General features: G+C 38.0%; 1 protein-coding gene across 1 annotated transcript in view; it reads right to left on the bottom strand.

Moving 5' to 3' along the window:
* Positions 1-23,343, bottom strand: part of POLR2B (RNA polymerase II subunit B) — a 47,977-nt gene that overhangs the window by 17,407 nt on the left and 7,227 nt on the right. The window contains exons 4-16 of the mRNA XM_047719395.1: positions 20,155-20,305; positions 17,535-17,647; positions 17,195-17,414; positions 16,466-16,624; positions 12,687-12,851; positions 9,348-9,544; positions 9,058-9,177; positions 7,525-7,711; positions 6,845-6,988; positions 6,473-6,612; positions 6,056-6,167; positions 1,598-1,752; positions 127-325 (exon numbers count right to left, since the gene is read on the bottom strand). Of these exons, the coding sequence (XP_047575351.1) occupies positions 127-325; positions 1,598-1,752; positions 6,056-6,167; positions 6,473-6,612; positions 6,845-6,988; positions 7,525-7,711; positions 9,058-9,177; positions 9,348-9,544; positions 12,687-12,851; positions 16,466-16,624; positions 17,195-17,414; positions 17,535-17,647; positions 20,155-20,305 (2,062 nt within the window). The remainder of the gene's footprint in view (positions 1-126; positions 326-1,597; positions 1,753-6,055; positions 6,168-6,472; positions 6,613-6,844; positions 6,989-7,524; positions 7,712-9,057; positions 9,178-9,347; positions 9,545-12,686; positions 12,852-16,465; positions 16,625-17,194; positions 17,415-17,534; positions 17,648-20,154; positions 20,306-23,343) is intronic.

Genomic DNA, 23,343 nt, shown 5'->3' with positions numbered 1-23,343 from the left:
TACGCAGATTTTGTAGGAATTCACAGTCCTTTTCATCACCACCCTTTTAAGAAAACTACAGATTAATCTAATTTTTTCTACTTCTCCCAATTCCTCACGAACCAGAAGTTAAAAACTGCTACCAACCTGGTTATGATCAGGAAAGGGAATAATAGATGCACAGACACCAAGAATCATTGATGGGTGGATCTCGCAGTGTGTATATGTGGAACAATAAGCTACTTCTTTCTCCTGTAAATCATCTGGAGTCATTGCAAGCATCACTGTTTCTTCTTCCAGGGTGTCAATATATTCTACTACCCCACTGGCCACGAGATCCTGCCAACTAAAAAAAAATTCACCTTATTTCCTTATTTACTGAAGTATTTTAACTAAACTTACTACTTAACAAAGAGTATTCCTGTATCTACATGTACAAATACAGAAAGAGTTCCAAAGTAAGTATATTGTTAATAGTGGGGGAAAAAAAAAAAAGTTACTAAACGATACCCATGAAGTGTGCTCCTATAATTACTACTGGTTTGTCTTGTTTTGTTCTTGCCTCAAACTATCTGGGAGCACCTGGCTGGCCCTGTCAGTGGAGCATGCAACTCTCGATACTGGGATTGTGAATCCAAGCTCCACACTGGTATACAGCTTAATTAAAATCTTTTTAAATAAATAAAGGAAATTATTTGTGGATAAATGGGTATGAGTTACTTTTTAAGAGGAAAATATGAGGGCGCCTGGGTGGCTCAGTGGGTTAATCCGCTGCCTTCGGCTCAGGTCATGATCTCAGGGTCCTGGGATCGAGTCCCACATCGGGCTCTCTGCTCAGCAAGAAGCCTGCTTCCCTCTCTCTCTGCCTGCCTCTCCGTCTGCTTGTGATCTCTCTCTGTCAAATAAATTAAAAAAAAAAAAAAAAAAAAAAGAGGCCAGAGGGTCTTTTAAAAAAAAAAAAAAAGAGGAAAATATGAATTGGGGGCTTTTATGTGTTTTGTATTACATATGTTGTTTGAAATTTTTTTTAATAAAAAATATACATTCAAGTATTAAAAAGAAGCTTTAAAACAGGTTCATCTTTTTATTAAACTTATTTACTATTATCCATATTACATGCTACATATACATAACTTATATGTTACTTATTATTATTAGATTTTAACAGGTCACAAAGATTTTTATCCTTAAAACCCTACAAGTCCCTTACATGATGACAAAATTAAGAAAAACAAATGTGGGGGTGGCTCAGTGGGTTAAGCCGCTGCCTTCGGCTCAGGTCATGATCTCAGGGTCCTGGGATCGAGTCCCGCATCGGGCTCTCTGCTCAGCAGGGAGCCTGCTTCCCTCTCTCTGTCTCTCTGCCTGCCTCTCTGTCTACTTGTGATCTCTCTCTGTCAAATAAATAAATAAAATCTTTAAAAAAAAAAAAAAGAAAAACAAATATGATTGCTAGGAGTGTTTTTTTGGGGGCAATGAAAATGTTCAGGAATTAGGTAGTAGTGATTGATGCACAATCTTATGAATATACTGAAAACCAATGAACTCTAACACTTTCAAATGGTTAAATTTATGGTGTGTGAATTGTACTCAATTTTTTCTCACTGCATGTTCTTACCTGTAGTTGTTATATTCTCTCTCTTTCAATTGATCAATATGTCTCTTCTTCAAAAGTAGTTTTTGTTTTTCCACAATCAGAAGTGGCCGGCAAATACGGCCTGCATCTGTATAGATCCGAATCTCCCTCTCTCGAATATCTCTAATCATAGAAACCTGTAAGTAAAAAGACAAAACAGTCTCATGAACGTTTATTTTCTCTGTATCATTAAGACTTAGCTAAAAATACAGTAAAATTCCTAATAAATTTCTTGAGGAAATAACTATCAAATAAAATGGACAAATTTTAGTTTATCATTGTTGAATATACTAAAAACCTAGCTATAATTTAAAATTTTGTAAAGAGGGGAGCCTGGGTAGCTTGGTTGTTAAGCGTGTGCCTTCAGATTGGTCACGATCCTGGGATCGAGCCCCACATCGGGCTCCCTGCTCAGGGGGAAGCCTGTTTCTCTCTCTTCCACTCCCCTGCTTATGTTCCCTATCTCTCACTGTGTCTCTCTCCGTCAAATACATAAATAAAATCTTTAAAAACAATAATAATAAAATAAAAAGTAAAATTTTATAAAGAACAAATATTTAAACTTGATAATTATAAAGCTGAATAATATCTGGCAATAATATCATGCAAGATAAAGTAAAATGAAGAAATATATTTTTGGCATCACAAACACTAGTATATAACACCTTATTCTGCCTCTTTGATAACTACATAGACTTCACTTTGCAACCTTTCAGTAACCAACCCTGTACCACTGCATTGATATTTTCTCAGTAATAAGCCCAACTTATGACACTTACCTATCAAACAAATGACATAGTCTACCTGTCCAACACAGCAGTCACTAGCCACATGTCAATATTAAGCACCTGAAATGTGGCCATTCATTCTGAACTGATATAGGCTGCAGTGTACAACATGTACAAACTACAAAATAGACTTCAAAGGTAGTACCACATAAACATGAACAAAGCAGAAACAGACCCAAAAATAAAGAGAACAAACTGGTGGTTGTCAGAGGGGAGGGAGCTGGAGGGATGGGCAGATAGGGTAGAGGGAAGTAGGAGGTCCAGGCTTCCAGTTATGGAATGAATAAGTCACGGGGATAAATGGTACAGTGCAGGGAATATAGTCAATGGTATTGTAACAGCATGTATGGTGACAGATGGTAACTATCTTTGTGGTGAGCATAATGTAGAGAGTTGTGAAATCACTGTTGTATACATGAAACTAATGTAATACGTGTCAATTATAATAATAAAAAAGTACCACACAAAAATAAGGAATGTAAAATTTCCCATAAATAATCCTTTATACTGATTAGATGTTGAAACTGTAGTATTTTGGATATATCAGGTCAAATAAAATATATCATTAAAATTAATGTTTCTTGTTTTTTTTTAACATGGCTTCTAGAAAAATTTAAATTACGTATGTAGCTCAGGTGCTATTTCTACTGGCAGAACTAGAAAATACATTCCCAGAAAACATAAAAAAGTAATTTGGGCAGGGGCACCTGGCTGGCTCAGTCAGAAGAGCATGCAGCTCTTGATCTTGGAATCATGACCATGGGGGGCATAGAGCTTAAGTTTAAAAAAAGAAAAAAACAGGGGGAGGGGAATTTACAACTAAAAAAAAAATTACTAAAAGCACTGCAGAATTTGAAGTACCAATTTACAAAGAAATAAGTCAAAAAGGAAACAAATAAGAATTTCCAATGAATTATCTCGACCTAATATATAATCTTGGATATCAACTACAAAAATGAATTGACAGTGAGTTGGGAAATGGAAAAACAGACTGGTATTTCTCCAAGAAAAGTACTTAAAGAAAAGTAAAATCACATCTTGATACTTCTATTGAAGATTAAAGATTGGGTTTATTTAAGAAAGGAAAAGATTTGGATTACTGGCTTTAAAAACAAGAGTAGGGGCGCCTGGGTGGCTCAGTGGGTTAAGGCCTCTGCCTTCGGCTCAGGTCGTGATCCCAGGGTCCTGGGATCGAGCCCCGCATCGGGTCTCTGCTCAGCAGGGAGCCTGCTTCCTCCTCTCTGCTTGTCTCTCTGCCTACTTGTGATCTCTCTGTCAAAAAAATAAAATCTTTAAAAAAAAAAAAAAAACAAAAAACAAGAGTAAATCATAAAAGCTTGATCAAAAACATCAAGGTCTAGGGCACCTGGGTAGCTCAGTGGGTTAAGCCTCTGCCTTCGGCTCAGGTCATGATCCCAGTGTCCTGGGAGCAAGCCCCACATCAGGCTCTCTGCTCAGCAGGGAGTCTCCTTCCTCCTCTCTCTCTGCCTGCCTCTCTGCCTACTTGTGTTCTCTGTCAAATAAATAAATAAAATCTTAAAAAAAAAAAAAAAAAAAATCAAGGTCTCCAAAACTAAGAAGTCGAAAGTCATTATAAAGGGAAAATATTCTACACCCTTAGCCCACATCCTGTTCTTCAAAAACAATCTGAGGAGAAACACTATGTCTTTGAACAGAAACACCATCAGTGGCACTGTCAATTCCTAGGAAAGATGTTGCTTTCAAATGCACTGCCTTGGGGCGTCTGGGTGACTCAGTGGGTTAAGCCTCTGCCTTCGGCTCAGGTCATGATCTCAGGGTCTTGGGATCAAGACCCACATCGGGCTCTCAGCAGTGAGCCTGCTTCCTCCTCTCTCTGCCTGCCTCTCTGTCTGCCTACTTGTGATCTCTCTCTCTGTCAAATAAATAAATAAAATCTTAAAAAAAAAAAATGCACTGCCTTGAATCCTTCGAAAATTCGTAATAAAATACAGTTTTATTGTCTTAACAGGACAACATAAACTGTGAGCTATATCTCCTCAAAGCCCCAAAAGAAAAAGGTGTATTTCAGTAGGTCCAGAGAGGACTACTGACAGAACAGCCTAACAGGTCCAACAGAAGGCAGAAATTGGTTAAATAAGGACCTCTGGTAGTTAGAAAACATGAAGGAAAAGAAAAAGTGCCAGACTCCTTCAGGAAAATATACACAATTCTCCCACTTACTTAGAGTCTCCCAAAATCACTCTCTAACAGGGGATTAAAGTGGTTAGTCCAAGGACACAGGGTTACCTTGTATGTTCAATAAACAATGTCTACTATTTGTCAGGTTCCATGCTCACAGCTGAAAATACAAAGTCATATTAATACATGTTCCCTGCCCCTGGAGAGTTAATGATGTGGTGAGTGAGGCAGGCAAGTAAGTCAGAAGGTACTATCTGGGACAAGAACTCTGTCAAAAACATTTTAAGTTAAACACACTAGATACGGTCATAGAGATCTAATAAATCAGGGGGTCATGGAAGAGCCCACAGGCCAAATCTACTCTCACTTGCCATCTATTTTTATAAATAAATTGTTTTATTGCCTTATCTACTGCCTATGGCTACTTTTCACTACAACAGCAGAGGTGAATACACAACAGACGATATATGGTAAAAAAAAAGCCTAATTTAGTATCCGGCCCTTTCCAGAAAACCTTTGCCAAGCTGTGATTTAATCAAACTTTGGGGAGGCGGGGTGTTAAGGTAAGTATCTTGAAGGAGATGAGAATTAATATAAGTTTTACAGAGTAAGTGAGATTTACCTGAAAAAAAAGTAGTAAGAACCTTTTCCCCTATTGCTCATTTTTTAGAAGAAATGGGGGACAGGGAACACAAATATTCCAGGTTAAGGGAATGGGCCATGGAAAGGTAAAGAGGCCTAAAACAGCATGAAGAATTTAATCTTACCCTAGAAAACACAGAAAAGCTAAAGGCGGCTCTTAGCAGAAAAGCATGGTATTACCAAAGTTCTCAACCATAAAAAAATAAAGCCAATTTTGGTTCTTAGGCTTTCTCTTAGTTCTACCTGCTCTCAAGTGAAGCATGCTGTTCCTGCCTTCAAGCTATGAGTACTTGCGGTTCAAAACCCAGGATCTGCCTGCTAAAGGAAAGCCTAGAACAATCAAACTCTGTTCCCTGCTCAGCTACATAGAAAAGAGATCAGCTACTGGCTTAAGTGTGTTACAGTTTCTCTCCAAACCCACTTTCACCTAGAAAGAACCCACAGGGTAGATGAGGGGAAATCAAAAGACCAAGCCATATCCCTTAATACAGTACACTAAAATCAAAAGTCCTAATTGGGGTAGTAATAAAGCCCATACAATATATATTAATGTTTAAAAAAAAAAAACTATCCTAATCCCAAAGTACTTCCATATCCACCTAAATACAGAAATCTTTAGAGATGTATCACATTTTAAGAATAAATCTCTGGGTGCCTGGTAGCTCAGTCAGCTGAGCATCCAACTCATGATCCCAGGGTCTTAGGATTGAGCCCCGCAACAAGCTCCCTGCTCAGTGGGGAGCCTGCTTCTCCCTCTCCCTGCCACTCTGCCTACTTATGCTCTGTCAAATAAATAATAAATAAAATCTTAAAAAAAAAAGAAATCATGCACTCTTAATTAAAGACTCACTTCAGACACAATGATGTCCATCTGACGCCGCAATTTCCTTAGGGTGTTCATAAGTTGTTCAGGATCTTTATGTATTCCAACCCAGCAGCCATTAACAAAAATCTTGGTTGCACTAAAATGTGAAACCAAAGGCATTCTGCAGTTAGTAACTCTATACTAAGCAACAACCAAAGATTAACAATAGTTCCAAAAAAGAAATCACATCTGGGTGCCTGGCTGGCTCAGTTGGTTAAGCATACACCTTTGGCTCAAGTCATAATCCCAGGGTCCTGAGATTGAGCCCATCGGAAAAGCAGGGAGCCTGCTTCTCCATCTCCCTCTATTGCTTCCCCCTGCTCATGCTCGCTCCCTCTCTCTATTAAATAAATAAATAAAATCTTCAAAGAAAAGAAGGAAGGAAATCACATCTATACATACTCGGCAATAGCTGCAGGAGAAATTTCTTCTAAATTTTCCATACTCCATTCTTCTAAAAATTCCAAAATTGGAGAAGGCTGAGATCCAACTGAAATATAAGCCATCAGAGCTAAATTCTTCACAAGTCCTACAGCATGGCCCTACAAATAAACAAAAAAATCAATCATTCTGATTTAACATGCCTATCAAAATTCTTCTCCATAAACATTTTCCCTTCAATTTGATTTCAGGATTTACTCACACCTTCTAAAAACAAAATCATAAGTAAACATTAGTTCCAAAAGCACACACTTTAATTAAATACTTACTTCTACAAGTAATTATGTAATTACTGGTAGAGTTTTTGTCCTAAATGTAAATTCTAATGATTACCTCTGGGGTTTCCGCAGGACACACCATTCCCCACAACGTATTATGCAACTGTCTTGGTTTGGCTAGCTTGCCGTCTCTACCGATAGGTGAATTTAAACGACGTAGGTGAGAAAGAGTTGATGCAAAGGTCAGGCGGTTTAATACCTGGAAAACAACAGCAAATCGTTTAAGTTTGGACATTCCTGCTACTCAAACGATCACATTTTTGGCAAATACTGGAATGAGGCAAAGTCACATTTTTACCTATAATCAACTGTCAAACTCTCCTAAACCCTCCTTTCTGCATCTTGCCCCTGAATAATATCATGCACCCCATAACTTAAGCGCCCCTTATAGCAGGGATGGCAAATATGTGATGTACAGCTCTAACATACCACATAAATACTTTATGCTCGCCTCCAATCACCGTTAAGAGCTGGCGCCCCTAACCGCCAAACTGTTCACGGGTCAACACTGTACTGTACTTTGCATCAAAGGAAAGGAATACTGATTTATTCTCTAGGTGAGTGTCTAACATGGAGCTCCAGAAACATAAAATTTCATTCTCATAATTCAAAATCCACCAATGCTACTATACCCGAGGGGGAAAAAGGCAAAGTAATTTATATTCAGTAAATGAAAGGATCTATTAGTTGCACAACATTTTTCTATCAAACCTGTAGTCACAGGCAATGTCCCACCTGAGATACTCCAGCTCTGGCTTGATGAGCTTTCTTTTGGTCACCCCAGTTTCCCGTAGCTAAAGAGTATTTTAGGCCATCAGAGATAATCCTTGTTTTAATTGCCAACTCCAAATTAAAATCCTTTCCTCGATCAATAAACTTCTGTGCATAGATCCGTACTTCTTTAAGCAAATTCTTAAACATACTGCCAAATAAAATGGTATCATTATAAATATGTAAAGGTCAACAACATGCATTCTCAATATGGACAATATCGCCCACGATGCGAAGGAAAATAGTTGGGGTAGAGGAAGGGAAGTGTTTTTGTTTTGTTTTGCTTTAAGAATTTTTATTTATTCGGGGCGCCTGGATGGCTCAGTTGGTTAAGCAACTGCCTTCAGCTCAGGTCACAATCCTGGAGTCCCAGGATCCAGTCCTGCATCGGGCTCCCAGCTCTATGGGGAGCCTGCTTCTCTCTCTGACCTTCTCGCCTCTCATGCTCTCTCTCAAATAAATAAATAAAATCTTAAAAAAAAAAAAAGAATTTTTATTTATTCATTTAACAGACAGAGATCACAAGCAGGCAGAGAGGCAAGAAGAGAGAGGGGGAGGGAAGCAAGCTCCCCGCTAAGCAGAGAGCCTGACGTGGGGCTCAATCCCATCCTGGGATCATGACCTGAGCCAAAGGCAGAGGCTTTAACCCACTGAGCCACCCAAGCTCCCCGGAAAGGAAGTGTTATTACTCTTTTTATGTAAAAAGCACTGATGTACTTACAATACATAAAAATACATGAGGGGAGCAACTAGGGGGAAAATGTCAAAAGAGGTTCCTTAGTGGGGTGAAAACAAAAGGCTGAAAAACAAGAAATCTACGACACATTAAAAAACAGAATGCATAGGGGTGCCTGGGTGGCTCAGTTGGTTAAGTGTATGCCTTCAACCCAGGTCATCTCAGGGTCCTGGCATCAAGCCCCACATCTGTTTCTCCCTATCCCTCTGACCCTTCTCCCCGCAGCCCCCTGCTCATGCATGTGCACACACTCTCTCTCTCAAAAAAATGTTTTAGAAAACAGAACAAAACAAAAAAACAGTATGTAGCAACTTTTTTAAAAATTAAATTGTCTATTTTTTGTTTTTAAAAATAACTTCTTCTAATTACAAAAGTGTTATATGTTCATTATAGGAAATATGAAAAACAAAGACCTATGAAGGAAAAAACTCACATTACACCAATATTGCTAATATTTTTATTTCCCTCCAGCTTTTGTGTTTTTATAAAATGCAAAAGCACAACTAAAAATTCCAATATCATCAGTACTCAGAAAATCAAGACAAATGCCTTCTAAAGCTACAAGAGGAATAAAGAGAAATAAATAATAAACTGTTTTCATAAACTTGAAATTCTCAGACATAAAGCAGAATAAAACGTGGACAAGTGGTAGAGAATGTAGCTAGCTTTAATGCCACGACAGTTTAGTACGTCCATTAGTGCAATGATCAATCTAAAGCGAAATCTCTCTACTTTAACCATATCATTCTAGCATTCCTTACCCTCGAAATAAGAACGCAAGCAGTGGCCCAGCAAGATCCAATCTTTTGTTTCCATAGTGATCCCTGTCATCCAATTCTCTTCTACCCAAGGCTGCTAGAAGCAACCTATGAACCATGTACCTTTAAAATAAAATAAAAAAGAAAGAAAAAGAAGTGAAAAACAAAACATACAGCTTTTGGCTTTTTAAAAAACTCGTTTGTTAAAAACACATTTCTGACATTTTCAACTTTAAGAAAAATTGTATCTCAACACTATCTTGGCAAAAATCTTAGAACAGTATTTAACTTACCCCAAAAAATAAGCTTTTTTGGTCTCACAAAAGTCGCTGACACCAACATGAGGAAGCATTTCTTTTTGTAAGACTTCTTTTGCATATTTAATTCTTTTCTCTTTAGTGACACCAGGCTTTGCCCCTCTTGAACCAATGAAATTTAGTGCAACATTCTGTTCCTGGATGACAAAAGCTTCATCGAGAGAAGGTTTCACCTATCAGATAATTCAAATGAAAGTTATTTTCAAATTCATATTTTCACCTTAAAATAAGTCAACTGTAACTTAAACTTATAACATGTTAAGTATCCCTATGTAACTAATAGGATATACAAAAATTTTTTTTTAAAAAACAAGGACTCATAGAATCGTAGTACTTGAATACACTTTAAGATCTAGAGATCTCGGGGCGCCTGGGTGGCTCAGTGGTTAAAGCCTCTGCCTTCGGCTCAGGTCATGATCCTAGGGTCCTGTGATCGAGCCTCACATCTGGCTCTCTGCTCAGCAGGGAGCCTGCCTCCTCCTCCTCTCTGTCTCTGCCTGCCTCTCTGCCTACTTGTGATCTGTCTGCCCCCCCCCCAAAAAAAAAAAAAAGATCTAGAGATCTCTGACAAAATCCACTCATCAACACAGGCAATTATACTTCCTAAAAAAAAAAAAAAAAAAGTAATTCCATCATAAAAAAAAAAGTAGTAGTTTTTGGTTTTTACAATTTAATGAACAATGGCAAAACAAAAATCCCTTCTAAATATCTCAGACCGGGTCGCCTGGGTGGCTCAGTGGGTTAAGCCGCTGCCTTCGGCTCAGGTCATGATCTCAGGGTCCTGGGATCGAGTCCCGCATCAGGCTCTCTGCTCAGCAGGGAGCCTGCTTCCCTCTCTCTCTCTCTCTCTCTGCCTGCCTCTCTGTCTACTTGGGATCTCTGTCAAATAAATAAATAAAATCTTAAAAAAAAAAAATCTCAGACCAATTAGAAAAGTTTAATAGTCAAATTAAAATTTACTAAACTACAAATGAATAAATGTGCCAGATTGGTTTTAGCCTTGGTTTAAGAGGTTTTTAACCTATAAATAAAAGCACTCTGTGTTTTGTAAAAGAGAGTATTTCAAAGGCACATTGTTATAGGGACCTACATCCCATCCCTGCTGCTAAACAGCCATGGCCCCGAGCAGTCATGTAATCTGTTTCCTTGTCTACAAAGTAATCAGTTATGACAATCTCTAAGTTTCACCATTCTAAAATTACAATTTTACACAATGAGCATATGGAATGAGAGGTACCACTGAGTAACTTTGGCGCCTGTAAATACACTTTAATCCTATCACATATACTGAAATGCCTTTCTGGCCTTTGACTTCTTAGGTCTCTTTATCACTGATTCTCAAGTTTAAACATCCAAATTCCAATCGTGGAACCAAAGATCAGAAAAAGGTAACATAAACCATTCAAAGTGAGGCCACATAATGGTAAATGAACGTGGTCTTTTTAAATTGTCAATGTTGTCGTGAAACTTCTGTTAAGGTTAATATGGATTCAGAAAAAGGGATAATGATAATATTTGCAGAAGAAAAAATTAAAGCACTTTTGCAAAGTGAATGCTTGACTCACAGACTCTAAAAATTGGCCCAAGCTTTGTAAGAACTAAAGGAATAAGTAATAACTTTCAAAAATAAATAAATAACATACAGAAAATGAATCATCTCTTTCATGTTACTAAGAAAATTCTAGTTTGAATATGGTCCAAATCCAGTATGAATCATTTGGGATGCCTTTGGATAAAAGATAATATATATTTTCTTTTAAATACTTAAGTAGTTAACATATTTAAGCATTTAAAGAAAACAAAAACAAAACAAAAAAATATATGAACACTGTTAAAAGCTTAAAGTAAAATCTAACCAGAATTCAATTTTCTCATGGAACTGTGTCAGTGCTCTAATAACATATATTCACTCCAATAATTCACTTTGTGACCAATGTTTAGCCTCCATTTAACCTTATTTCTCAGTAGTCTTAAAAGACTGGACAATTCAGGGGCGCCTGGGTGGCTCAGCGGGTTAAAACCTCTGCCTTCGGCTCAGGTCATGATCCCAGGGTCCTGGGATCAAGCCTCGCATCCGGCTCTCTGCTCAGCAGGGAGCCTGCTTCCTTCTCTCTCTCTGCCTGCCTCTCTGCCTACTTGTGATCTCTCTCTGTCAAATAAATAAATAAAAATCTTTAAAAAAAAAAAAAAAGACTGGACAATTCAGGACAACTTTAAAACTATCAACTACTGAGACAAGGATCATTAATAAAAAGCACTGACAAAGAAATGGATATTTACCTAGACTCAAAGAACCTTCCCACAGAAACAGTAACTTTATTGTAGAGGAACCTAAGAGGCTACTGTAGAGTTAATATTACAAATAATGGAACAAAATTCCATCACGTGACTCCTGATACAATGTCCTGGGAAGCACACAATATTGCTTCTATATTTTTCCTGGCAAAAAAGGGATAAACTGAATCTAATCATGAAGAAATACCAGAGAAGTCCAAATTGAGGCAAATTCTACAAAAGTAACTGGTTTATTCTCTCCAAAAACTTCAATGTTATTAAACGCTGAGGGAAAAGACAACAAAACATTTTTTAAAGAGTCTGAACAGATGTAAAAATGACATCCAATACACCATCCTCGATTGGATTCTGAACCAGGAAAAAAAAAAAAAACATTAAGGACATTATCTAGACAACTGGCAAAAATCTAAATAAGATCTATGGCTTAACAGTACTGAAGCCAAGTGAAAGGTTCTGATTTTACTAACTGTATTATGAATATGTAATTAATGTCTTGGTTCTTAGGAAATACACTCTGAGGTATTTAGGAGTAAAAGGCACAATGCCTGAAAATCACTCTCAAATGATCTAGAAAAAAATAATGTGTGTATATAAAGAGAATGCTAAATCATATGTAGCACAGCTAACAACTAGTGAATCTGGGTGAAGAGTATACAAGAGTTCTTTGCGACTTTTCTGTAAGTCTGACATTATCTCAAAAGAAAAAAGAAGGCATCAACTATTCATTTTCCATTTTTACTAAGTCACACCAGCACTGTATGTTTTCATGATTTTCCTTACCAGGGTTTCTTCTTGATACGGTCCATGAACTCTGGCTGCCTCTAGTTTTTATGTCTATTTTACATAAAATTGTCAAGAAAGAAGCTGAAGCAAGGCTGCAGGCTTTCACTACAGTAAATGGCATGGGATTTGTGAAAACTAAATTACTCTTCAGAGATCTTTCTACTATGTTTTAAGATTAGCAACAGTAACTTTAAACCTCTTATAAAACACTGCAAATACATTTTGCTTTCACATTACCATTTCCATCATCTCTGGATCTTCAAAATCGTAAATAATATGCTCTAAAATATCTCTGTCAGACACAAAACCTAATGCTCTGAACACGATAATGATGGGAACTTCCTGCTTGATATATGGTAGGGTTGCCACAATGCGCTGACCAATAGCACTCTTTTTCGCACCCTAGAAAAATAAAACATCATTCGAATATCAATACAAAGTGATCACAGCCATGTACAAACATCATGAGAATCATTTCATATACAGGTTCATTGTATGTATTTCAAAGGAAGTATACCTTCATACTTAGGGTATACTTAGGAACATACTATGGCTCCTTTTGAAAACCAATGGAACAGGTTTACTAATTTTATAAATAGGCTGATCATGTAGGCATGAGAGAACTTCCATCCTCTACTATCTGCCTGCCAAGACTCTCTTAGAATTACCCAATACTGCACTTGAAATTGACATTTGTAGCCAACTGACTAGCTACAAAAGAAGATGATCACTGATCCTGCACCCCGTCACCTGGCAAAAAAAAAAAAAAAAAAAAAAAAAAAAAGACACACACACACAAAACAAAATGGACCACACAAAACTCTGGAAGAAATACATGAGGGGTAAAAATACATACACACATATGGACAAATATGGGAAAAAAGCTAAGCAACAAATGAAAAACAAGTATTAACTCAGAGCTGGCCTGTAAAGTATCTCTCATTTGAATATTTCAAAATTAACAAAAAGCCTCTTTCCAAAAATTTATCTTTTCCAGTTTCTCTTTAACTGCACACACATACAAAAATAAAATGAGGGGCGCCTGGGTGGCTCAGAGGGTTAAAGCCTCTGCCTTCAGCCCAGGTCATGATCCCAGGGTTCTGGGATCGAGCCCCCCATCGGGCTCTCTGCTCAGAAGGGAGCCTGCTTCCTCCTCTCTCTCTGCCTGCTTCTCTGCCTACTTGTGATCTCTGTCTGTCCAATAAATAAATAAAATCTTTAAAAAATAAAATAAAATAAAATAAAATAAAATGAAAGTTACTAACCTACACTTTCATACAAATAACTGGTTTCTCCCTTTTAATTATATTTCTTTCTTTAATATTAAGCTCTATCCTCTCTTGGCTTCATACCCCTACATTATCATGGTCCCTCTAATAACAATTTCTGTCATCTCTCTCCTCCTATTCAGGCCTTGGTTCTGAGACACCTTATCCCATCTTATGGGTCTTCAGTTAACCACTCTTCATGAACAATTTCCAAACCTTCATCTTGTTCTTTTTCCTGTACCCTCAGTCCTCATATCTCCAAATGCCGTTTGGTTGTTTCTACTTCCATGTCAGTTATTCCATTCAATCTATTATTTGTTTCATCACAGATCTTTCTCAGAACAAGAACACAAGAAAAATAATGCACACATCACGTACCCTCACAAAATCTTTTGTCTAAAAAATGAAGTCATTACGTTCTAAAAATCAATTCTTAGGGCGCCTGGGTGGCTCAGTGGGTTAAAGCCTCTGCCTTCAGCTCAGGTCATGATCTCAGGATCCTGGGATTGAGCCCCGCATTGGGCTCTCTGCTCAGCAGGGAGCCTGCTTCCACCTCTCTCTCTCTGCCTGCCTCTCTGCCTACTTGTGATCTCTGCCTGTCAAATAAATAAATAAATCTTTAAAAAAAAAATCAATTCTCGAAAGTTTTCTTTTTATCCAGAACTTAGGGATAGAAACATCAGAATCTTAATTGATTCATACTATAACAAACATATCAAACTTATCACTAAATCCAGATGATTATTTTAAGATTTGATTTTTAAATAATCTTCATACCCAATGTGGGACTCAAAACTACAACCCTGAGATCAAGAGCTGTATGCTCTACTGACTGAACTAGTCAGGTGCACCAGATGATTTTCCTTTCTCTGCCTCTAATTCATTCATTTTGCCCATAGCTGCCACAATAACCTAATATGCTGTTTTCATTTCTTTGCTCTCCATGATCTAGGCCAATCCTTCTCAACAAAGAATGCATATCTGCAACACCTGAGATCTTTTCCAAATACTTTTCCCAAATACTTGGAAATACTTTTCCAAATACTTTTCAAATACTTCCAAGTACTTGTGCTTGGGCCCCGTTCTACCTATATTTACAAGAAAAACCATTTTTTTTAAAGATTTTATTTATTTATTTGACAGAGAGAGAGAGATCACAAGTAGCCAGACAGGCAGGCAGAGAGAAAGGGGGAAGCAGGCTCCCTGCTGAGCAGAGAGCCCAATGCGGGGCTCGATCCCAGGATCCTGAGATCATGACCTGAGCTGAAGGCAGGAGCTTAACCCACTGAACTACCCAGGCGCCCCCCATTTTAATTCTTTAAAACACCTATTCTACATATGTGTTTAACTTCAGGTAGTTAAAATTCTCTATCTCCAAGTTCTTTACCTTTTAACTTAAAAAGGTGGCATTAGGCTCTGCAGAACTGTTGGCCAGCCACAAGAATAGAGACCTAAATGTCCATCAAAAGGGAAAAGGTTAAATAAATTATGCTACATCTACATATGGAATATAACGGCTACAAAATAATGATCAAGTGCTCAACCATGTTTTTAAAGCATACCAGCAAAGTCTAGTGTGTATCACATGCTCCCATTCATATTTTTTGCATTAAGACTATTTCTGAACTGATTCATGAGAAATTTTCAAAAGCAGCTGCCTCTGGGGAAAGGAATGGTCCAAGGAAGACTACTATTTATAGTGTACTCTTTTGGGGCACCTGGGTGGCTCAGTCAGTTAAGTTTGTCTGCCTTCAGCTCGATCCTGGGATCCAGTCCCACATCAGGCTCCCCGCTCCACCAGAAGCCTGCTTGTCCCTCTGCCTCTCTCTCTCTCTCTCTCTGTCTCTCATCAATAAATTTTGAAAACTCTTTAAAAATTATAGTATACTTTTTCAACTTTTGAACTATTTTAATGTGCATGTATGACTTAATCAAAACAAAATACAAAACTGTTATCTGAAATTAAACAGAGGCAATTACAACTACTTTCAAAGATAGTTTTAAAGATAAAAATCAAGGGGTGCCTGGGTGGCTCAGTGGTTAAGCCGCTGCCTTCGGCTCAGGTCATGATCTCGGAGTCCTGGGATCGAGTCCCGCATCGGGCTCTCTGCTCAGCAGGGAGCCTGCTTCCTCCTGTCTCTCTGCCTGCCTCTCTGCCTGCTTGTGATCTCTCTCTCTCTCTGTCAAATAAATAAATAAAATCTTTAAAAAAAAAAAGATAAAAATCAAGAAATCTGAGTTACCTAACCAGCACATGACAAATATTCAAGAAAGCCTACCCATTTTTTTAATAAAGATTTTATTTATTGGGGCGCCTCAGTTGGTGAAGCATCTCCCTTCAGCTCAGGTCATGATCCCAATGTTCCTGGGATCAAGCCCTGCATCGGGCTCTCTGCTCAGCAGGGAGCCTGCTTCCCTCCCCCTCTCTCTGCCTGCCTCTCAGTCAACTTATGAACTCTGTTGTTAAATAAATAAATAAAATCTTAAAAAAAAAAAAAAAAATGACTGCAGCCTTATGAGAGATGCTCAGCCAGGGGACCCAGTAAAGCCGCACCCAGGTTCTAGATTCACAGAAACTGTGAGATGATAAATGTTGGTACTGGAGTAATTTGCTACTAGCAATAAGTAAATAATACAACACCTACCTTAATACTGACGAAAGCTTTTTTGACTAAGAATGCAGTCTGATAAATTCTAAGACTAGACAAAAAGAAATAAAGCCAAACAATATCATATTCCAGTCCATACCTGTCCTCCTCTTGCCAGCATGCTAACCCAAATAGTACTGGTGGGCCGGGATGAATTCTCCAAACATGATCTACACTCTCCTGTGTAGGCATATTTAGAATCCTTTTTGGCAAACACATAGACCGTGTTTGTTGCCATTTTCTCTTGAGCAATCAGAACCTATATGGACAACAAAAAAGTTATGCCATAAATCCCACAAGTCTTTGAAGTAGAAAGAAGAGCAAAATCTGCATCTTAACCTGATCCATGGGCTCACTGAAATATCAATTCTTGAACTTTACAAACTCCATTTTACATAAATGCTTCACAGAAACATATAAGCTCAAACACCACCAAATTTCTAGTGTTTATAAAATATAGCTAAATAAAGTTCTGGTTTATGTAAGTTGTCACCCCCTAAATAATTCCACTACCACCTCCAGGTTATTCTGTACATAAATTTACTTTTTAATTTGAACTTTCACAACTTAAATCTTAATTATATACTGTAATTTTCTTTAAAAAATGCTTATTATGGGACGCCTGGGTGGCTCAGTCAGTTAAGTCGCTGCCTTCGGCTCAGGTCATGATCCCAGGGTCTTAGGATCGAGTCCCGAATCAGGCTCCTTGCTCAGCAGGGAGCCTGCTTCTCCCTCTGCCTCTGCCTGCTTGTGTGTGTTCTCTCTCTCTGAAAAACAAATAAATAAAATCTTAAAAAATAATAATAAAAATAAAAAATACTTATTATACCTTTTCTGATCCATTAATAATGAAATATCCACCAGGATCCAAGGGGCATTCATTTAACTCACAAAGATCACGATCTGTTAAGCCATTCAAGAGGCAGTAAGTTGAACGCAACATAATTGGAATTTTTCCTATAAAAGTTTTCTGATGCTGAGTTTGAAGTTGTTCTTCACCTTCCTTAATGACTGTTTTTGTTATATCAACATAAAGTGGAGCAGAATACCTTTAGAAACAAAGATCACAATTATGTAATAGTAAGATATTTGCTAAACTCTCAATTGAACTGGTTAAAATTACATTTTCTGAATTGTATTTCAATACCAACTGTTGGAAAAAGTCTTACGTGAGATTTCTTAATCTGGCCTCATTTGGCATCATTGGTGAAGGAGCACCATCTCTTTCCCAATGGGTAGGTTTGGAGAGGTAAATTTGTTCAAACTTCAGCAAGTATCTTGGCTAAAAGGAAACCAAAAACATGAAAAGGATAACTTTTTTCCATAAGATTCCATTTTCGTCAACATTAGCATTTTTCACTAGACGCAACTCTAGAAACTGAAATTAACTCACTTTACTACTACAGAGACTCTCCAAAGCCAATATCCATATTCCATAGATGTCAAGTTGAATACTTAATGGCTTTCTTAAGGCAAAAGACAAACAGTCTTAAAATATCCCAAGTAAATAAAGACTATGCACATAGCTCATATGCTCTGTGTTTATACCAAATAGTTAAAGGATTTGTATAAATAATCTATATAACTTTATGTGCCCTCTCCTTGGTTAAGGTCAGAAGAACAAAGTTACCAGAAAAGAAAAGATAAATTCAGATAATCAGGACAACTAAACACCAAAAAAAATTAACCTACCTCTTCAACATTCAAAAAAATCCTAATTACTCTATAAAGGACTAAGAACTTCCAACTTCCAACCCTGACTATAGCTCACCCACCCCACAAGGGAAAAAAAGTTTTCAATTAGTATCTATTTGTTCCCCAATAAAACAAGATCCATGAGAACTTTCCAGAGATAAATGGATGTGGGTTTCTCTCTAAACCAAATCTTAGACAAAGAGACAATGGGGGCGCCTGAGTAGCTCAGCTGGTTGAGTGACTGCCTTTGGCTCAGGTCATGATCCCGGACTTCCAGGATCGAGTCCCGCATCAGGCTCCCAGCTCCTTGGGGAGTCTGTTTCTCCCTCTGACCTTCTCCTCTCTCATGCTCTCTCTCACTCATTCTCTCTCAAATAAATGAATAAAATCTTAAAAAAAAAAAAAAGAGAGAGAGACAATGGGACTAAACAGACCACAAATGGTATTTAACACCCAAGTTCCCCAAAGTGGAGTAAAAGGCAATGAGAACTGGTGGTAATAATGAACCAAAGGGAAGTCATCCCTCTACTCCTTATTTCTACCATCACCCCAGTCTAGAACACTATTATCTTAAGCCTAGGCTAGTCAAAGGTCTCTGTATGTCTCCAGCCTCTTCCCACTCCCAACTAAAATTTACTTCCAAAGTAACCTTTCTAAAGTAATGCTTTATGCACATTCCTTGACAGTCTTTCAACAATTCCTAATGACATCCAAAGACTGTGACAATCTCTTTCCATCTTAATATCCACGAACACCTATCAAAGACAGATCAATGGGCACCTGGGTGGCTCAGTGGGTAAAGCCTCTGCCTTCAGCTCAGGTCATGATCTCGGGGTCCTGGGATCAAGCCCTGCATCGGGCCCTCTGCTCAGCAAGGAGCCTGCTTCCCACCTCCCCCCCCCCGCCCACCTCCCCCTCTGCCTACTTGTGACCTCTGCCAAATAAATAAATAAATAATCTTTTAAAAAAAAGAGAGAGAGAGAAAAGAAAAGAAAAGGACAGATCAAGACAAAAATCGTATACTGACTGTTGTGGTAATTCCATTCCCAAATCAAATAACACCAAGTATTTTCTTGCTGAACCCCTTAAGTATCTTTTCTCTACTAAGACAGTCCTACCCTGCCCTTCATGGTCAGCTTAAGTCTCCCCCCATTTTTTCCACCAAGTTCTGATACTCCAATTTCAGACCTCTTCCTCGATTATATTTAATAGTACTGGCACTTTGAGTCTGTTACATTGTTTTCTCTTTTGTTTTGCAAATACCAGGAAGAAAAAAGGCTTAACCATTAAAAAAAAAAATTTTTTTTAAATGCCCATTTTCCAGCACAATGCCAGAAAGGCCAATTATTTTTGTTCTTAACAGCAAAAGTCTATGTAGCATCTCCAACCAGAATGAGAAGAACAGATCACCCCTCAGGAGATTAGCTACAAAAAAGGACTGAACTGGGGCTCTCCCTGACTCCCCTGACTCACTTTGTTTTTCAGTTTCGCCATCTCTCTTCTCCTCAAAAACTAGGGATAGACTTGGGCTATATATTTCTTTACAATTATTCATTTAAATTATAAAATTATAAATTATATTATAAAATTATACCCTTGCTATGATTTTAATAATGCTAATAACAAAGACTATGAGGAACTTAGAAAACCGAGAATAGCTGGTACGTTTGGGTGATTTTCTCTTATTATCTCTTAATTTTGTTATAATAATGTATTTCTTATAAAATAAGAGGGAAAATCCTTCAAATACATTTTCTTTTATGATTCCTTACTGTGAAAGAAAAAAGGGGGTCTTTCTGAAGCAATATGATTATTTATGTCTTGCCTCTCCTAGTAGATCATATTTCTTAAGTTCCCTCTCCCCAACTATTAAATCCCTACTATCTGAATAAGGATTAGGGTTCAGATTACTTGCAAAAATGTATCTCTTCATTAGTAAGAATAAATTAGGAACTGATCAAAGATGCTGTAAATACCCTGCTAAAAACATCAACTTTCTTTTCTTTTACCTTTAGACCAGGTAAGAGGAGGACTGAAATTTCAAAACAAAACTCTCCTTTCACATACGTTACTTTAATAGAATAATCGTCTTACCGGTTCTTCAACTTCTCCACTAGCATGCTGAGCTTCAGCTTGTAGGTCTATAGGTGGAGCATCTTCCACAATTCTTTGAACAGACATCTGAATAAACTCATCAAAAGAATCCAGCTGTTGTCTGACCAAGCCCTTCTCATCAAAATAGGAACTGGGAAAATATTAAGAGTTTATAACCAGTTATAAGTCAGTGATTTCTCTAGCATATTTCCTCCTTCTAATTAAATTCAACAAATAATCAATCATTAAATACCAGCCCATCATTACACAGATATGATGAGTTATCCAAAATCAGGGTGAGACCAGGAATACTTCTTTGTAGAACTTGTTAGGCTTCGGGTAAACACGATTTATACTTATGGGTAAAATAATTAAAGCACAACAAAAGAACTATAAGGAAGTGCTAATATAAATGTCCTTTATAGATAAGTTTTACCCAACCTCTTTATTTATTTATTCATTCATTCATTCATTTATTTGATTTCTACGGCCCACGTGGGGCTCAAACTCATGACCCCAAGATCAAAAGCTATACACTCCTCTGACTGAGAGAGCCAGACGCCCTTCATCCAACCCATTTGAAACATTTTTTTCAAACTAAAGAAAATGTGGATACTTGAGTGGCACAGTTAGTTAAGCATCTGACTCTTCATTTCAACTTGGGTTGTGATCTCAAGGTGATGGGATCAAGCCCCATGTGGGCCTCTGCGCTCAGTGAGAAGTCTGCTTACAATTCTCTCTCCCTTTGCCCCTCCCCATGTGTTCACTTGATCTCTCTAAAGGAAGTAAGTCTTTTTTTTTTTATTTTTTATTTTTTAAAGATTTTATTTATTCATTTGTTAGAGAGAGAGAGAGGGAGCGAGCATGAGCACAGGCAGACAGAGTGGTAGGCAGAGGCAGAGGGAGAAGCAGGCTCCCCGCTGAGCAAGGAGCCCGATGTGGGACTCGATCCCAGGACGCTGGGATCATGACCTGAGCCGAAGGCAGCCGCTTAACCAACTGAGCCACCCAGGCGTCCCAGTAAAGGAAGTAAGTCTTAAACTAAAGAAAATGTGTAGTCAAAGATAAAAGAACCCTAATTTGAATAAGTGGGAAGATGATACCCATGACCAAAATATGGAAGATAGAAAAACTTCAATTTTAGGTTTAATATTAGCTCTAATTTGTATATGTTAAAGGTGAGAGGAGAGTAAGTCATTCAAGTGAAAATACTCAGCAAATGACTGATGATAAAAATTAAGTATGGCTGGGGCGACTGGGTGGCTCAGTGGGTTAAGCCTCTGCTTTCAGCTCAGGTCATGATCTCAGGCTCCTGGGATCAAGCCCCAAGTCGGGCTCTCTGCTCAGTGGGGAGCCTGCTTTCCCCTCTCTGCCTGCCTCTCTGCCTGCTTGTGAGCTGTGTCAAATAAATAAATAAAATCTGGAAAAAAAAAATGAAGTATGGGTAACAGATGAGAGTTACCAGTAGATACAGAAATCACAATGAAGCCCTAAAGAAGAATGAAGAATCTAAAAGAGAGATACATGATTTACAAGGAAGAGACACTTATTCACATGAGGGAAAGAAGAATATATATAATAAATGTAAAAGAAGATGTGAGTACAAGAGCAATCTCACTCCTCACCACCAACCAGGAACAGCTGTATACCTGGGCTTCAGCAAAACTAAGGCTCTGAGATCCACCACAACCCTAAGGACTGGATTATCTCTCTGGCCCTCTGGAGATTATCTCTCTGGCCCTCTGGCACACCCCTGTGTCTCAATTCCTTCACCCTGTAACCCTTGCCATCTTGTACCTGTGGCACTTTCTTAGCTCCTGCTCCCCTTTCCCTGGCCACTACCCTTATGCTCAAATCAATTTTCTAAGGCAATATGCACAGCCCAACTAATCACCAGTCTTCCATTCTGGCATCACCAGGTCACTTCACGGGTCACTAGCAGGCCATTAACTGGCTGACTTTTGAGTCAAGATCTCACCCTGATTCAATCAATCATAGACATCAATATTAGAAGTTAGGTCCTATGGCAAAGAACAGCACACAATCATCCTTACATAAGGTACAGCCTAAAGAATGGATAGGGCACTTTCCTTCAATATAGACTTTGAGCTAAAAGGAAAGAAATTTCTCACAACCAATTAGGTCCACCACTGATATGTAAGAAACACATGGAAAAAGGCACTGTCTGTAATTAAAGTTACAATAGTTTTTATAGACAATTAACAATGAAAAAACCTTCACAAAACTATGGATAAGATTCATTCCCCCAGGAAGACTTCCCAAGATCATTATAATACTGCTTCATTAGACTGTTATCCCTGGGAGCCTGGTGGCTCAGTCAGTTAAGCACCCAACTCCTGATTTCAGCTCTGGTCATGATCTCAATGTATTGGGATCGAGATCCATGTGGGGCTCCATGCTCAGTAAGGAGTCTGCTTCTCTCCTTCTCCCTCTGCCCTTCCCCCTGCTCACAAGTGCGGGCACACACGCACACTCTCTTGAATAAATAAATCTTAAAAAAAAAAAAAAAAGTTGCCCTTTACATACCTAAACTAAAATATCTCATTTTATAACTATCTGGATTATTTTACCAGAAGTCATCTTACTGAAGTCCCTGGTAATACTAAGTAACATCATAATCACACTGCTTGGGAAAAAATCATTTGATATTAAAAAGTGAAAAAAAACAAAGCATCAGCTCACAATAAACAAAGCACCTATAGTCATTTAAAATATAAAAATCAAGTATTTTGTAACAAATGCTAAATGGGGTAACTATTCACAATAGTTTACCTTGAACAACCAATCACATATGCTGAAAACAATTCTTTTTTAAGATCAAAATATTCTTTCTCCCTGGATATTGTAGTATATAGGCATACCCACAGAATATCTACCTAGTTATTTTTTCCTAGTCAGATGCCTCTTGGTGTCTAATACTCAAAGATCATAGAAGATACAAATGTCTTAATACAAAGTTTTTAGGGCACCTGGTTGGCTCAGTCGGTTAAGAGGCTGCCTTCGGCTCAGGTCATGATCCCAGGGTCCTGGGATTGAGGCCCACATCGGGCTCCCTGCTCCACGGAGAGCCTGATTGTCCCTCTCCTACTGCCTGCCACTCTGCCTACTTGTGCTCTCTATCTCTGTCAAATAAATAAATAAAATCTAAAAAAAAAAAAAAAGCAAAGT

This window comes from Lutra lutra, chromosome 2 (assembly GCF_902655055.1).
Source record: "Lutra lutra chromosome 2, mLutLut1.2, whole genome shotgun sequence".
NCBI classification, from domain to species: domain Eukaryota; kingdom Metazoa; phylum Chordata; class Mammalia; order Carnivora; family Mustelidae; genus Lutra; species Lutra lutra.
This window is presented reverse-complemented; position numbering and strand designations above follow the sequence as displayed.